Source organism: Volvox carteri (genome assembly GCF_000143455.1).
Source record: "Volvox carteri f. nagariensis unplaced genomic scaffold VOLCAscaffold_1, whole genome shotgun sequence".
NCBI classification, from domain to species: domain Eukaryota; kingdom Viridiplantae; phylum Chlorophyta; class Chlorophyceae; order Chlamydomonadales; family Volvocaceae; genus Volvox; species Volvox carteri.
Window position 1 is genome coordinate 2,216,841 of NW_003307545.1, and position 15,062 is coordinate 2,231,902.

The following is a 15,062-nucleotide window of genomic DNA, read 5'->3' on the forward strand; positions in this document are numbered from 1 at the left end:
CTCCGCGGCGGCAGCAGTTGGCTGCGCAGTACGTGGGCGCGAGGGTCCGGGACCTGTTGGGTCGTGCGCTCCATTGGCGTTGTTGTCGGCGTCATGCGCCGCAGTGGCTAAAACGCTCCCGCAGTTCGCGGCTTTTCTGCACATAGGAGAGTTCCTCATTAGCTTCCATTAGGAAGCCTAGTGCGGAGCGATAGCCTTGCTCGTCGCAGAATTGTCTGACTTTGTCAAACATGCGCGACGGCGGTGTTATGCCCTTACGCTGGGCACGCCTTACGTACTTCTCATACATTTCCTGGACCTTTTGTACCAGTTCCTTTGCCCTAGAGGGGCTCACCTGGCGCAGCTGATAGCGCTCATGGTCGGCCTTCGCCGACTGGGTGCGCATGGTATTCCCTGGGCTCGCCATGTAAGTCAGATAGAAAATGTTTCTTAAGTTGGAATGTGTTTGCGGAAGCGATGGAGTGCTTGACTCCGAGGTCGTTTGACCGGTTGGTCTAAGATACCAAAATTGTAACAAAGCTTGCAGTTGGCAAGCAGTTGCGAAAAAGGAAATTATCCAACGATAAAAAGGTGGTATTGATAAATACCGTTTGGTATTGGAAGATTATGAATAGTTCTTGGATGTACCGTTGGTACGATACCGTTGGCCCGGTGAGCCAAGGGCCGCCTTAGCGGCGTTACATGGGCCACGACTTCATACGACGCCTAGCTGCTGCTTTACTTGTCCATGACTACTTTCTGCCAAGGACGCCAGCCGGCTCATGGAAACATTTGGGTCATTGATTATTTTGTTATTTCTGGCAATTAAGCTGGATCAGCGCCAAAGTTCGCCTGCACTCGGCAACTGTTACCAGTTTATGCCCAAGTGCTAATTAAGCCAGTGCCCACCGCGCGCCTCTGACCCATTCCAGAACAAAGACGCAACCTTCCCATTGGCCAGGACCCTTGGGCACAACCTTCGTGCCGCGCGCCCACCTCGCTGTCAACCCATAAGCGGCCAACACCAAAAGGCATATCCAGACAAATAACACCCACCCTCGCCAGTCGTTCTTGCCACAATTGCTGTGATCCCCCAACACCAATGCATCTACCAATCGCTTGCCACTACTGCTGTTGTTGTGCCTCCTCATCTGAACTACTCAGGCTTGGCATGCGCCTCACTTGTCGTCGCCTAGGGATGTATTTCCGCATCCCCGCTGGTCCTGTCCCTGCACCGCGGCCGCCGCCAACAGCCATCATCACCTCCTTGCCATCCGTCAAATCAAACCCACCCGCCGTTCCGCTTGCGAAATCCAAATGCCGCTGCTGCTGCTGCTGCTGCTTGCCTATTGTCAGCTCCGAATCTACCACGTCATCACTTGCTGTTGCTGCCTCCGAAAACACAGCGGCAACCGTATTCCGTACGTCAATGTGCAATACCGATTCAGCGGCGGACTGGACGCCAGGCTCGGACCCGTTCTCGACTTCGTTCTCCTCAGCGGCTTCGGCACTCTCAGACGCGTCCCCGGAAGCATCGGCAGCGGCAGCGGCGGCGTCAGCGCTGAGAGCTGGCGGCCATGCGGGTGGCCGTCGCGGCAGCGGCAAGCCGTTGCGGGCCGTAGTGGCGGCGCGCTGCTCCGCCTGCCAATTCGCAAAGCGCGGGAAGCGCTTCGTGAATGCAACCCGGTCCCAAATAACAGGGTGCAGGAAGGACACCTGCGACTGCAGCCCCGCATCCTGGTATGACAGGCAAGGGCGCAGTATGGCAAGGAGCTACGTAAGACAATAGTCCGCGACATGGCACGTGGTGATCTAGCTTCAGCGGTGAACGTCTGCGGCTCCTGGAAAGCCAAGCCCCGGGAGTGGGCCTACGCGTGCAGCACGGGCGGCGTGCGTGAACCCATCACTGCCCAGGTCACCCCACCCAGCTGTCAACCACCTAATTAACTACCCATCCGCCAACTTTAGCGCGTTTGGGGACACACTTATTACGTTTTCCCCCCCTAGCTTAGTCTAATGTCAGCACAACGCATTCAATCCTCCAGCACCCCCAGCAGCCCTCCTTCCCGGCCCCCTCATTGCCTACCTACCCAAAGGGGTTTGAAGGTGGAAGCGGAGAAGGAAAACATCAATATTTCCAGGATATTTCCTAGTTCTCGCGTTTTCCACCGCCGTCCAAGCATCTAGTCCTTGCCAGGACCCGCTTGGTACTTCTCAGCCCTCCCCATCCCCCGGCTGACCTCCACACCCAACCACCGTTCAGATGTTGCTGGATGTTTCCTTTTCCTTGACTTTTTCATCCCGTCCCAAGCGGCCGCCAGGACCCACCGCCAGGTACTGCAGATGCTCCCGGTTACGGTCGTTGAATCCCGCCAGGCACTTGAACAGCGACTCCGCGTCAGCCCCCTCCAGTGCGCTCATCCAGGCGGGGGAGCTGCGGACCAGGGCCATGTTGGCCGAGGCCACTCTACAACACAACGACCACAGCAACCGAAAGCCACCGTCGCCGCCGCCGCCGATGACGGCCACCACGACGACAACGCAGTCGCCACCATGTAACCAGACAAAGGAGCGCATATGTGAATGACGGAGCAGCATGGCGCTTAGGGTAGGAGGTGATTGAGATAACGCCACGAGAAGAAGAGAGGGGCCCGCAGGCCATTGCCAATGCCAATACCCGCAGACGGGAGAGCTAACGCAGCGGCCAGCGCGAATAAAGCAGGCAAAGTGTCCGTCAGGGGCCCACGTTTGAAGCAAATACGTCAGGCAGAGGCACGGGAGGGTCCCCTGACAGTGTATTAAGGCTCACAGCCCTACCCCTGCCCATCCCCATCCCCAGCCCTACCCCTGCCCTGCTACCCCCTGAGTCCGCGATGCCTCCACCCCGCTCCTCTAAAGCCCCCCTTGCTCCTTCCAACGTTTTCATTCACACAAGATACTTTCGCCATACAGCATAAATCCGCACGCGACGCAACGACATTCCCAGCCCAATCACAACCCAAATCAGCTCCCGAGAGCTCACCGCAACAGCTCCGTGGGCTCCGCGGCCAGTAGGTACGGGTGCCGTACCGCCACCTCACGAGCTCGCTCCAGGCTGACACCCAGACCCCCCGTCACCGTGTCCAGATTGGTCTGCCAGTAGCTGCCAGAGGGGCCGGGAGGAGGAACGGAGGAACGAAAAGTGACGGGTGAAAAGGGGGTTGGGTTTTAGGGAGGTTTTAGGGTTTTAGAAACCTGTCGACGCGGAAAGGGAAAGACAGGGGGTCATGTGCAAACTGAAAAATACTTAGACTCAGTTGCTGGTGCCCAAAGCAAAATAACAAGTGTGGCGTAAGGGGGAACCGGGCGGGCGACAATACATACATACATACACACACTAATAAATATATACATAAACGGCCGCATACATGAATATGAAGGTCCCAGCGCAGCACCGTACTCGTATCCGTACCTGAGTTCCTTGGTAATGAAGTTAGGAGAACGCGCCAACATGCCGCCCACATCGCTCTCCGATATGCCCAGTAGCGAGGCCGCCAGACTCACCTGCCCGGGTGATCAAAGTCGGAATCAAAAGTAAGCCCCTCACGGCGCTCAAATGTATATCCGCCTGTCTACATATCTGTCTGTCTGTCTATTTGTCTGCCGCTTTGCCGGATCTGTATGTATTCCCTGCCTGACGGTGAACTTCTCAGTTGGTCTCGTCTGTGCATCTTTTAAGTGTCGGAGGGCGCGGATGTCCGCCTGCCTCTGCGCCGCCTGCCTTCACTCGCCGGCCCTAGCAGCCCAAACCTTCCCCTCCTCGTCCGCTCCATCAAATCTCTTTCAGCCCGGCGGGTCACAACCCAGGCTCAACCCCATTCGACCAATCCCCACCCCCATCCCATCCCCATCCCCACCATCGCCCCGGCGTCTAATCCGAATCCGTTGCCACTATTTTCAGACACCTTCACTACATCCAAGCTGCCCCACTGTCTTCAAACGTTCCTCGCCTTTCCCTCCCTGTCTATACTCCTTGAACGTTTGCAAGTTTCCGAGCCTTCTTTCCCTCCACATCGTCGTCTTCACCTTGCCCGTCAGCTGTACGGTGCTCTCCAGCAGAAGGTACGGCTCCCGACACACCAGGCGGCCCAGATGCGCGGGGCTGGGCAGCGCCAGAATCGGCGCCAAAACTCGAAAGGTGTTCTGTGTTCCCAAATCCGATACGAATGGGAACACCAAGCGGGCAGGGTGGACCTGTCTTTAACCACCAAGTTCAAGCAAACAGCTGCCGAGGGCTAAAACACCAACTGCAGACCAACTGGAGACAAAGGGACGGGCACCAGACTCAAAAACGACATCCCTCTAAAGAGACAGGGGTCGTGTAAAGTACGTGACGGCATTTTCCTGGAAACCAGCATCGCTACCACCACCACTACCACCATCACCACTGCTACTGCCAGCGCCACTATGGCAACCATCACCGTCACCACTAAAATCACGAGGACGACCGCCAGCTGCACCACCCGCTACATCATCCGACAAAACAGACATACATACGCACAGAGGGCCGCACACACCTCTTGGTTCGTTAAGGCGGGACCTCTTGTTGCTTTATAAAAAGCAAAACACACACACACAGACCTGAAACCGCTGCTCCGACATGGTGAGGATGATCGGCTTCTCCACCGCCAGCAGCACAGCCCGGGGCCGGGGCAGCGCAAAGATGGACTCCAGGGCGGCCAACTTGGAGGTCAGGTTGACCGGGGAGGTGCACAGGATGTTGGGATGCCTGCGGGGCCGCGGGGCGTTGCAGGGTAATAGGGCCCCGGTGCAAAAGGGCATCATAAGTGGGGAGGGGCTTTTACGCTTTCCTTGTTCTTGGTACTCGTTTACAGTTCTCGAGGTTGCTGATTCTCGATGTTCCCGATGCGCATCTGGTTGGCGCTTGGTACTGGATTGGCCGATGCTTTTGCACGGGCCCGGACCCGTCGCCATATACTTCAACTACCTCTTTTTCGCATCTGAGCTGGCCCAATTAGACAGCCACGCGCGTGTGGTGGGCACGCACCTTGTCACGATGGAAAGTGCCGAGTCAAACGTTATACCTAAAAGTTGCTGCAGTCCCGCCCAGTTCTCCGCCAGCGACTCCGTGGTGTACAGCAACAATTGCGGCTGCCGTACAACCATGTCCAGTGCTGCGCTGCGCGGCACCATCAGCGAAAAGGTGAGCCCCTCCAACCGTTGCCGTACTCGTGCCGGGTCAGCAAGCAGCAGGCGTGGCTGCAACAGCAGCATCGAAATTACAGCCGGCATGTCGATGCGCGTTGCAGCTGCCAGCATTACGAACCGGCTTCGAAGCGTCTCTGGCGGCAACGTCAGCACATGGGGGCAGGATAGGATGGCGCGGAGCATTCTGGAGCGGCCACGAACCCTGCCGCTGCTGCCGCCGCCACCTGCGGCGGCCGCTGCAGTCATCGCGCCCTTCGTCGGCGGAATGCTCATCAGAGCCGCCAGAGACGACTCCACGTACTTGGTTGGCAGCGCCAGCAGCGGCGGACATCGCGCCACCAGTAGCAGCGCCGCCTCCGGCGTTGCACGCCGCGGCCCGAACATCCTCAACAGCATCCGCCGCAGCCCCGTCAGTCGCTCCCGCAGAAGCCCTGGCTGCTGCCGCGTAAAAACGCCGCGCAACTCCCCCGGCGGCAGCCGCGCCAGCACCCGCAACGCGGCTCCTGGCCGCACCCCTAGCTCTCCCGCCACTCGCCCCGAAACTGCCCGCAACGAGTCAGGTTGGACCTCCAGAAACGCCGGCTGTGATACGAGCAGCTTCAACACGTCATCGAGGCCCAGGGCCAGGCTCTTAGCAAGTGCCTCGCAGCGCTCCTTAAACATGGATGGGGAGAGCCGTAGGAAGGTGGGCTGGCGGGCGACCATGTAGAGCAGCTGGTAGGCGTCAAGGCCAGTGGCGCGTGTGTACGCGTCGATACGCTGCGCCAGGAGTTGTGGGTTGGCGCGCTGAAGCCCGGGTTGTCGCTCCAACACCATGCGGAGCTGCTGGCGGGGTAGTGAGAAGGCGGAGACGAAGCCGTCCAGGACGGCATCTGGGTCAGCCGTGTCGGTTGGCCCTGCGCCATCGCCACCCTGTGATCCTTGTTCTGTGGCTAAGGCTGCGGCTGTGGCTGCAGAAGCTGGTGCGCATGGACGCCGTGAAGTGGCTGAGCCCGTGGGACCTGCCCGGCATTTGCGGCAGGAGTAGCGGGGTGTGTGCGTGTGCTTCCGGTGCGGCTGGTGGAGAGGCGGGGAGGACGGTGATGCGCGTGGTGCGCATCCAGAAAATAATAATATTTGTCTGGAGTAGGTCTCTCATTCGGTGCAATGCACCAGAATGAACAGGCGAAAGGTAGGGTACCCGTGCATTACAAGCCAGAGCTTACCGAAATCGCTAAGGACGGATGCCTTCCTCCAATATCCTCCAAGAACGGCAAATCGAGCTGAACGCGTGCAGTGAGCGCCTGGATCAAGGAAACCGAAGCCAATACTCTGTATCCCAGAACTCATCTCCGCTCAATTAATCGGATTGCCACGTAGATGTTATCACATGGAAAATAATACAGTTATTCTCGTAGACATTATTGCCAAGCATGCGCTCACCTTGGCGGCTCCAACATGCTTGCCCTATGCATCTGTCCAGCGCAAACGTCCATACAGCACGACATCGTGATAAAGTGATGCTACGCGATGAATCAACGATTGCGGATTTTCGTCTTGTCGCCGGGTGGGAGAGGCCGGTTAACATTTCCTGTCACGGCTCTATCATCTGTCAAAGAAAACTTAATTTTCCACGATTAACGCATTACTACACTTTCAAGAATTAATCTCTAAAAGCTAGCCCATGTTAGTAACCTGGACCTACAGAGTCGTTACGGTCGTTGGATTGTATAGTCCGAGTCTTTACAGTTACAATGGTTGCGCTGAGAGCCTGAGACATTCTCCCGTTTGGTTAAGGATATGGTTATGCTTATGCAATTGTGAAGAGAACTGAAGGAACGACGCCGGAATATCCACCCGCCGAGTTCCAATTCTTTTCAACCTATGACAATTTGAAGGCGATCAACTGGGACATACCTTAACAGCCCACGCAGGTATCAACAAATAGACCATAAACATTGACCATGTTTTAAGACCATCGGTGTAGACGAAAACCAAAACCGATATGCGCTCGGGAGATACGACCTATCGAGAGACGTCATTAGCGTTCCACCCTCACAACAATGTCAGTCTTTCGACGCGCGCGCAATTTGAAGTCCAATAACAGCTTGCTGTGCGCCTGTGTCATGGCGCAAAAAATGTACAAATCACTACGAAAACATCTGCAAAACTGTTTATCTCTACGGGGCACGTCAATCAACGTACCCTGTAAAGCTCTCCTGGCCTAACTACGTGAAGACTCCCGTCCCTTGCACACCGCACCACTTCAACGCTCATCCGCGGAAAGCCCAAGAGTCATATGACACGGTGCCATTGAACTTCGCCCATGACCATAAACCCCACGCATCGTGGTGCTCATACAAGTGTGTACGCTGCACCCAATACTTTATGGACTGTGGACAGGGACGAAAACGTTCATCGCACGAAAACCAGCAGTCCTCAGGTGTCATTCATCACGCGATGCATGGAAATAGTTTCTCCACAACGTCGTTAAGAACATGAAGGCAGAGCTGTCGGGTCATGTTTCGGTATGTAGGTTTCGGTAATGCCGTTCAGTCTGATCCGCATTGCGCCTATGGATTAGAGATACGCACGTGCCCAGGTTGGCGACCCCAGGAAGTCGTCTGACACGGGCGTGAAGCTGCAGCAAAATGGGTCCACATTCTGCGCCTGTCGTGCTGTGGCGGTCCCTGCTCCGCCGCTGCCGTCGAACCTCTCTAACAACCTCGCCTTCGCCGATCTGCATTCAGGGAAGGTGGAGAGGGTTAGGAACATGCTAATATGCTACATGGGTCTGTTGCCTCGAGGCCTTAAATGTCCAACAAGGGTTGCGAGATAAATGAAAGTACCTAGCTATTAGCATGCGACACATTTCAGGACGCTCTGGCCTTGAAAATACACCCATACACGCTCTCTGTTGAAGTGAGTGGCACCCCAAAAACTTTGGCAGGTGGTCCACCCAGTATCCATTCCACACTACCCACCCGCACCCAAACTACCGTACCGTGCGGTTGCGCTGGTTCCCCCACTGCCACTGCAAGGTAGACCTTGCGGAAACGTGACGTGCGCCTCGATGTCATATAGCGTGCCCAGTGGCTGCCAGGCCGTAGGCTGCTGCTGCTGCTGGCCTGCCCCGCTGTGACTGCTTGGGCCCAGCGTGGTAATGCCGCATTGCGCGAGGGCGCCGCTGGCGCCGGGCTCATCCGTAGTGTCCGTCGCGTGTGGCCCAGGGGGCAGTATGAGTGAGGCGGCTATAGCACTGAAGTCATTGCTCCAGCTCGGGCTTTGGAAGCCATGAGCACCAGGGATAAGCGACGGACTGTGGAGCAGATGCGCGTGGGCTTGGAGGAGGGCCGGCTGGTCAAACGGGTAGACGGGTGACGAAATTACGTCTGTCTGTTCGGGTGGCAAGCGGACAGGGAAAGCCCGAACGGAGAGCACATCCAGGTCCAGATCCAGAGCCCGGTCAAGGATGGGTACGGGGCGTGGCATGTATGTAATGTAATGTTACAGAGTGGGAGGCTTCTGGGCCGCTTTAGCACATTGTCAGTTCTACGATCATTTATCACCTTATAGCACCAGTTTGAACACATCACATGTGTTTGAACACAGGACTCGGCGTTGATGTTCTGGTGTTAGTTTGAACACAGGACTCGGCGTTGCAGGCATGTGTGAGAAGGGAACATAGCATATGCAGGCATGCGGCATGAGGTGGTGCTATTGATGATGCGAGCAAGGACCAATACTGCATTTACATCGGAGCTAAAAAGGTTAGGGCGCCCAAAAAAGAACCATGTCCGATAAGAACCATGGCACCTTTGCAGCAAAACGTTTCAAAAGGTACGCAGGCAAAAAGATGGAGTAGATTCACGTTGATGCATACCTGCAGCTGTGGCTGCTGCGGGCTTGGTGGCGACGGGCTGCAGCAAATGACCATCAGCTCAGCGCCGCGCTGTAGCTCCATCTGTTCCCTTTCCCAAAGCTCATTCGCTCTGTTGGGGAGGAGAGGAGAGGCATGTTAAGCCCTCACAACCTGGTGTCAGGATTGTGCGCGACCGTGTTACAGTAAATCACAGTTGGTTCTTACGCGTCGTAAGTGCACAAGAGAAAACCTTGCTGCGGCTACCATCTGACCACTGCTCACTTGGACTGGAGCTCCTCAACAATGAGGAGGAAGCGCTCTGCAGACATAGATGGACCGCCGCGATGCTGCCTTGGCCGGGGCGGGCTGTCAAGTTGAAAGGGCCCTCGATGCGCTGCGTGACCTTGCCGCTGCGAATTTCGCTGTGATCCATGTGAATGTCCGACCATGCCCTGCAAGGATGATCCTGACCGTGTGTGGCGCATAGCCACGCTAAGGGGCCCAGCTGACAAAGCACTTAAGCCACCGGCCGGACGTGCCGGCCGGCTTGTGAGCTAGCTGGGCCTCAGCTGTTGGGCTGATAAATATCCGGATGTGACTTAGGTGTTCCAAACCGCGTTAACTGTTGAGCCGCGTTTTCGCCGGCCTCGCTGGTAGCGCCCGGGAAAACTGGAGCTGCTTCCGGACTGTCAAAGGGATGGCTTTAAAGGGAAGGCTTGCGGCTTACTATTGGAATTGCGTGTTGTTGCAATCCCAAAAAGATAACCGCGTTAAGTTGGCGTGCTGTTTGAATTGCTCTCCTCGTGCACAGCCTTCTTCTTACGTAGAGATGTTCCTACGAAAAACCCGGATGATATTATACATAAAACTCATCAAATCCAAGCGCGCGGGCCCCCTCAATGGACGTCTGATACAGTCAATTGACAAACGGGTATTCCCGCACCTACGCAACAACTGCGCAACCCCATTATCCACTCTGAAAACAAAACGAAAGAAATGCAAGTCCCTGCGGCGTTTTAAGTTGGTAACTTTAGCGTTCCTAGTGCGTACCGCTGAGCGCCAAGGCAAGTGAGCAACACCGCCCCAAGCCAACGTACCAGGGCCGATCTTTTGCGAGCATCGCGCGTACAGCGCGGTCGTGGTTGAAGTGGATGGACAGGCCCGTCAATGCTCGCGCTGAAATACGTGTTAAGCGGTACTGACTGTCTTTCCCGCACTTCTCTACAGGGTGTAAATCCTGCAGAAGACCGATAGCTTGCAGGAGAATTGGAAACATCGTTTTACATTATAGAGCTCGTGGCTCAGGCTCTCGTTCTCCCGCCACGCCGTACCAGGGAAAATAAAGGCCGTACAAGAACAAAACACTCCCTGCCTTTGGTGGCTCCTTTGCCTCATTATGCTATTTCCTTATTAGCACATGAATATATTACTTCCTGAAAATCAACTATTTCGTCGTGGCATCACCGACGATGTGCTTGCCATGCACATCGCAGCTGCGGAGGCCGCAGCTGCACTGGAGTAGAAATGTTGCATTTGTGTGTACACGTGGGATGAGGGCACTTAGTTTAGTGCCGCATGCCAAGGCTAGTAACCAGAAGAATGAGGGCGTGTACTTTGAGTACGAGCCTGTGGACCCTGATGCGGCTGAAGAGATTGCAGGACTCGAAGGTCTGTAAATAGCGCGGGAATGTTCAACCGCCTTTGTATTAGCTTGTCGGCGGGAGGAGCTTGGGTCTGTTTCCTTGCGCAAGATAGGGCGATATCAAAATCTCCTTAAGTCAAGACGTATATGCATGTGTTGTATGAGGTTTGCTTAAGCGGACGCTATCAGATATTGTGTTTCGGTAGCAACACCGGTTCTCCGTTACTGCTCTGGGCCTCGCAGGAGAGGATGAAGAGCAATTTAGCTGGGCTCAACGCAGCCGCGACAGAAAAAAAGCTTATCAGGACAAGACGCGCAACTGGATTTCAGACGATTCGCGGCGCCAGCGGAAGAGTGGCAAACGGGGCTGGCGATCCAACGGTGAGCGGGTCCTCAGAGAACGGAACAGTTTACTGAGACACGGGGTCGGTAATCCGCAGCTATCCAAGGACGTGGGCGAATGAAGTGTGTGAACACATGTGCATCGAGCTCGCCGGCTGCTGGCTTAGCATCTGTCCTACAATCCAGTATTACCGTAAGCTATCGGTTCGGCACATTCAGCACATATGCTGATCGCATACACAGACGCAACTTACAGCTCCAACAGCCTTGATGCAACCCACGCTATCATGGATGCAACACACGCGACCCCATGTTACCACGCCTGCAGATGCCGGGGATAAGGACAGGCGAAAGGCAACAACAGCTGCGGAGAGGTCGGCCGCCGCTGTCCCCTCCGACGGTCCCGTGCTACCCAGCTTCAGCCCTGTGGAAACCCCCGCCATGCGGACACGGGCATTGACCCCCGAGGAGCTCCTAATTAGGCCCACCATCAGCACCAGCACCTCGAAGTCAGAAACGGCACCCACCCCTGCAGGCACCCTACCGAGTCCCAGCACCATCAGCACATCTGACGGGGTAAACAATCAGATTTCGAACGTTGGGGAAGCCCGGAGTAGTAGCTTGAATAATGCAAGCAGCAGCAGCAGCCATGCCAGCGGCAGCAGTCCTGCACCCGTAACCGACACATCAGCGCCGCAGGCGGCGGTTGGGGGGCCGGCGGCTGCGGCGGCAGGCTCCGACCGGCGGCAGCGGTTGCTACAGAGGATGAAAGGAGCTGCCGCCGGCGATGGCGGTGGGGCCTCCTCACCGGCTCCTGTTCCTAGGTCAGCGGAGGCAGGTCTCCAGGGGAGAGACGCGGGGACTGGGGATGAGAAGGTTGTGGCGGGTGGCTCGTCGTACAGCGATGTTGACGTTGCAGGAGGCGCAATTGGGGCCTCGAACGCGGCCGCAGCTGCCACCGCAGCGGCAGCGGCGGCAGCGGCCTCGAGCACTGCGTCCGTGGCTATGGGAGGTGGGTCATAAGGTTACGAGGATTTGGGTCCCATTTTTGTGCGTCACGACGGAATGGAAGCCGCTTAGTTGTTTTTGAATCTATGCGCGCATTGCGTAAGCTGTGCACAATTACTTCGGCACGCAGTCACAGCCACAGCCGCCGCCAGCCACACGCTAGGTATAACTAAATCCTTGACATCAGCAGGAAGCGGTATTCCCTGCTTGGCACACACACACAGACGCACACACACACACACACATAAGCACACACACACAGACACACATAATCCGCCGTGGGCAGCGACCACTGGACCGTTGCCGGCCAACCCACGGTGTTATGGACCGGCTCGTGCTGCAGCTCAACCCTGATCCATTCCCGCCTGCCGCTCCACCCCAGCAATACCCTCTTCTTCCTCCTCCTCTCCCGCAGCGGACCTCCGCGCCCAGTTGACCGCCCTGGCGGACCAGCTGCCCCCGGAGTCCGAGTTGCCGGCAGACGCGCAGCGGGCCCGCTCCCTGTTGGCTTCAATCCTTAACCCCAGCGGTGAGGACGTACGGGAGGTGACGGCCGGCGACGTCACGGAGATGCTGCAGCGGGACCTGAGTGCGCAAGAGGAGTTCGCGGAGTGGCTGCGACGCGCGTCGAAGCGTGGCGGGGGGACTGCGGCCGCCGTCGCTGGTGATGAGGGCATGGCGGACGAGCTGACGGAGGCGGAAGCGGCGGATCTGATGGCGGCGCTGGCGAATTTGGATCTGGAAGGGGATCTCGCGGATCTCGGGGCAGATTTAGATTTGGGTTTGGGAGACGATAGTGATGATAATGACGGCGGTGGCGGGGACGCCGCGGTCGGGGCAGCTATGCGGGAGGTTTCGGAGCTTCGGCAGCTGATGCAACAATTGGATCAGGACGGCGGCGGCCCGGAGGAGGGGAACGACGGAGGCGCTGCCACTGCCGCCCGGGACATGACGGACGAGCAGGTGGGTCGTCTGCCGTACAAGGAGTGACGAACCGCTGCGGTTCTGTCCCATCTTACATCACAAATTGAGGCACAAAGTCATACATCTTATTGTACTGCATGTCAGTGCTTTACTTATGTCGATTGTCCTTTTACGGCGCAGGTACTGGAGACGCTAAAGACAAGCGATCCTGCGCTGTACGAGCTGCTCAAGGACGTGCCTGAGTTCGATAAGTTGGATCTAGATCTGGATCTCGATTTGGATCTGGAATCTGCCGCGGAGAAGCTGACGGAAGAGGACTTGGCGGAAGCGCAGGCGGCGGGTGCTGGCGATGAGGAGGAGGATTTAGAAGAGCTGCTGCGAGACATGCGCGGTCTGGGCCTTATGCGAAAGGCCGGTAAGACGGTGAAAATACTATACAGCATGTGTGCTCTCTCTTTCCCCTTTCCCACATACACACATTCTTTTGTTTCCTGCATGTAATTGTCGCCTACGTACATAAACATTCGCGCTCTGTACGTCTACAGTTGCCTTTCCGACCTTTGCGTATTACCCCCACCCCTGGGGCTGGGGCTGGGGAGGGTATTTCCCGTGTCAGGCGGCTCCAGTCGCTCCGCGCCCAGCCTCCGATCCCTTTTCACGCCTTTCTCCAGCAGTCCCAGCAGTTTTGTATCATCGGCAACATCGGCAGCTGGTTCCTGTTTCCCGTCCTTGCATCATCGGCATCACCATGTTGCTGTTACCCACATCTGTCCCTTGCCCATGTTTTGCACTATCACCCAAATGCACGTGTGCGGATGGGATGGTGCGGCCTTCCCTTGGCCTGTTCAGGCGACGGCGGAGAAGACGAGGACGACGAGGTGGTGGAGGATGATGATGATGATGACGACGGCGACTTGGCGCTGGGGGACCTTTTGGAGGGGATAGACGAAGATGAGGAGTTGGACTCGAGCACCCGGATGCGGGCGCAATTCGCACTGCAGTCTATGTTCAACCAACCCGCTGACGAGCTGACGGCCAAAGGGACGCGCAGCGGTGGTGGAGGCGGCGACGGCCAGGTGCCTCCGTTGCCGACACAGCGCAGCACGACGGGCATGGCCCGTGGCGCCGTCGCCGTGGACGACGAGGATGGCGGCGCGGCACCGCCACCTGCGCTGCCTAGGCCCAAGCCTAAGCCTAGATCTGCCTGATTATAATGTCGGTGGTGATGCTGGTGGTCGTGGTGTTGGTGATACTGTAACTCTTGCTGCTGCAGATGGGTTTGGAGGGCTGCGGAATGCTGTCCTTGAGGGGATCGGGGGGGTGCTTCAGTGCTTGGGATGATGCCTGGTGGATCGGTGGGAACATCAGGGGGTGGCACTGTGCCGCCTGGGCTGTGACCTGTGGCTGCCCTGGCACGGTGATTTTAATGCCTTGTAAGGGGAAAATCGCACAGGAGGGCGCTCTTCCCTTGCTGTGGCTTAAGGTCTGACCAGTGGGCATGTTCTTGCGGCTGCGAGCAAGCCGCATCACCAGGTAGGCAGGAGGAGGAAGCTGTGAGGAAGCTGCTTCTGCTGTGTCGGCAACGGCAACTTCTTTCTGTAGTTGGGGTCCTCAGACGCGGATTGTGCGGAATGGTCAGTCAAAGTGCCGACTTCCCACAGCTCCGGAACCTAGTTGCGCAAACGGTATAGGGTCTAATTGATACGTAGGTCTTATGAGGGGTGTTGCCGCGAGGAACTTACGTATGGCATCCAGTGGGCAAGGCAAGGAGGAAGCATACAAACTCCCTTGCATGCAGTGGAGTTGGAGCTAAGTCGCGAGGTATGGTCGGATGTTGGTTTATGGGGGTTTCTCTAGCAGTAGGGGTTGTATGGCAGCTGACAGTGGTTGAGTTGACCAGGGGGAAAGTGGGGAGAGGCAAGCACGCAGCTCGTACCGCTGGTGTTGTGTTCTTGGACGGTGAGGGACTTAGTGAACTAGGGTCAGTGTGTACTTGTGTGCGCGGGTGAGTCAGTCGGCAGTGAGTCAGCGAGTCGAGGAGGTCGGTCTGGGCCGCCGAAAGAGGGGTCACAGCACACCAGGAAAGGTAGTTAAGGTACGTGAAACTGTATGGGGATA

The 15,062-nt window shown here is 56.9% G+C and overlaps 3 protein-coding genes across 3 annotated transcripts in view; 1 reads left to right on the forward strand and 2 right to left on the reverse strand.

Moving 5' to 3' along the window:
* Positions 1-6,516, reverse strand: part of VOLCADRAFT_127379 (uncharacterized protein) — a gene marked incomplete at both ends in the record, with an annotated part of 14,078 nt that extends 7,562 nt beyond the window's left edge. Inside the window, 9 exons of the mRNA XM_002946062.1 lie at positions 335-373; positions 1,162-1,716; positions 2,308-2,446; positions 3,002-3,121; positions 3,431-3,522; positions 4,045-4,161; positions 4,600-4,747; positions 5,027-6,188; positions 6,393-6,516. Coding sequence (XP_002946108.1) covers positions 335-373; positions 1,162-1,716; positions 2,308-2,446; positions 3,002-3,121; positions 3,431-3,522; positions 4,045-4,161; positions 4,600-4,747; positions 5,027-6,188; positions 6,393-6,516 — 2,496 coding nt within the window. The remainder of the gene's footprint in view (positions 1-334; positions 374-1,161; positions 1,717-2,307; positions 2,447-3,001; positions 3,122-3,430; positions 3,523-4,044; positions 4,162-4,599; positions 4,748-5,026; positions 6,189-6,392) is intronic.
* A 1,230-nt stretch (positions 6,517-7,746) lies between these two features.
* VOLCADRAFT_127351 (uncharacterized protein) lies at positions 7,747-10,278 on the reverse strand (the record flags this gene model as incomplete). Its single annotated transcript, XM_002946063.1, has 5 exons — positions 10,126-10,278; positions 9,311-9,863; positions 9,050-9,158; positions 8,171-8,562; positions 7,747-7,906 (listed from the first exon to the last, which is right to left on the reverse strand). The coding sequence occupies exons 2-5, from the start codon at positions 9,355-9,357 to the stop codon at positions 7,747-7,749; spliced, it is 708 nt and encodes a 235-aa protein (XP_002946109.1). The 5' UTR covers positions 9,358-9,863; positions 10,126-10,278.
* Positions 10,279-10,578: 300 nt separating this feature from the next.
* VOLCADRAFT_86041 (uncharacterized protein) lies at positions 10,579-14,152 on the forward strand (the record flags this gene model as incomplete). The annotated part of the gene is made up of 6 exons (XM_002945709.1): positions 10,579-10,696; positions 10,914-11,051; positions 11,341-12,024; positions 12,436-12,983; positions 13,125-13,359; positions 13,794-14,152. 6 exons carry the CDS (start codon positions 10,579-10,581, stop codon positions 14,150-14,152), a joined length of 2,082 nt encoding a protein of 693 aa, XP_002945755.1.
* Positions 14,153-15,062: the final 910 nt, after the last annotated feature.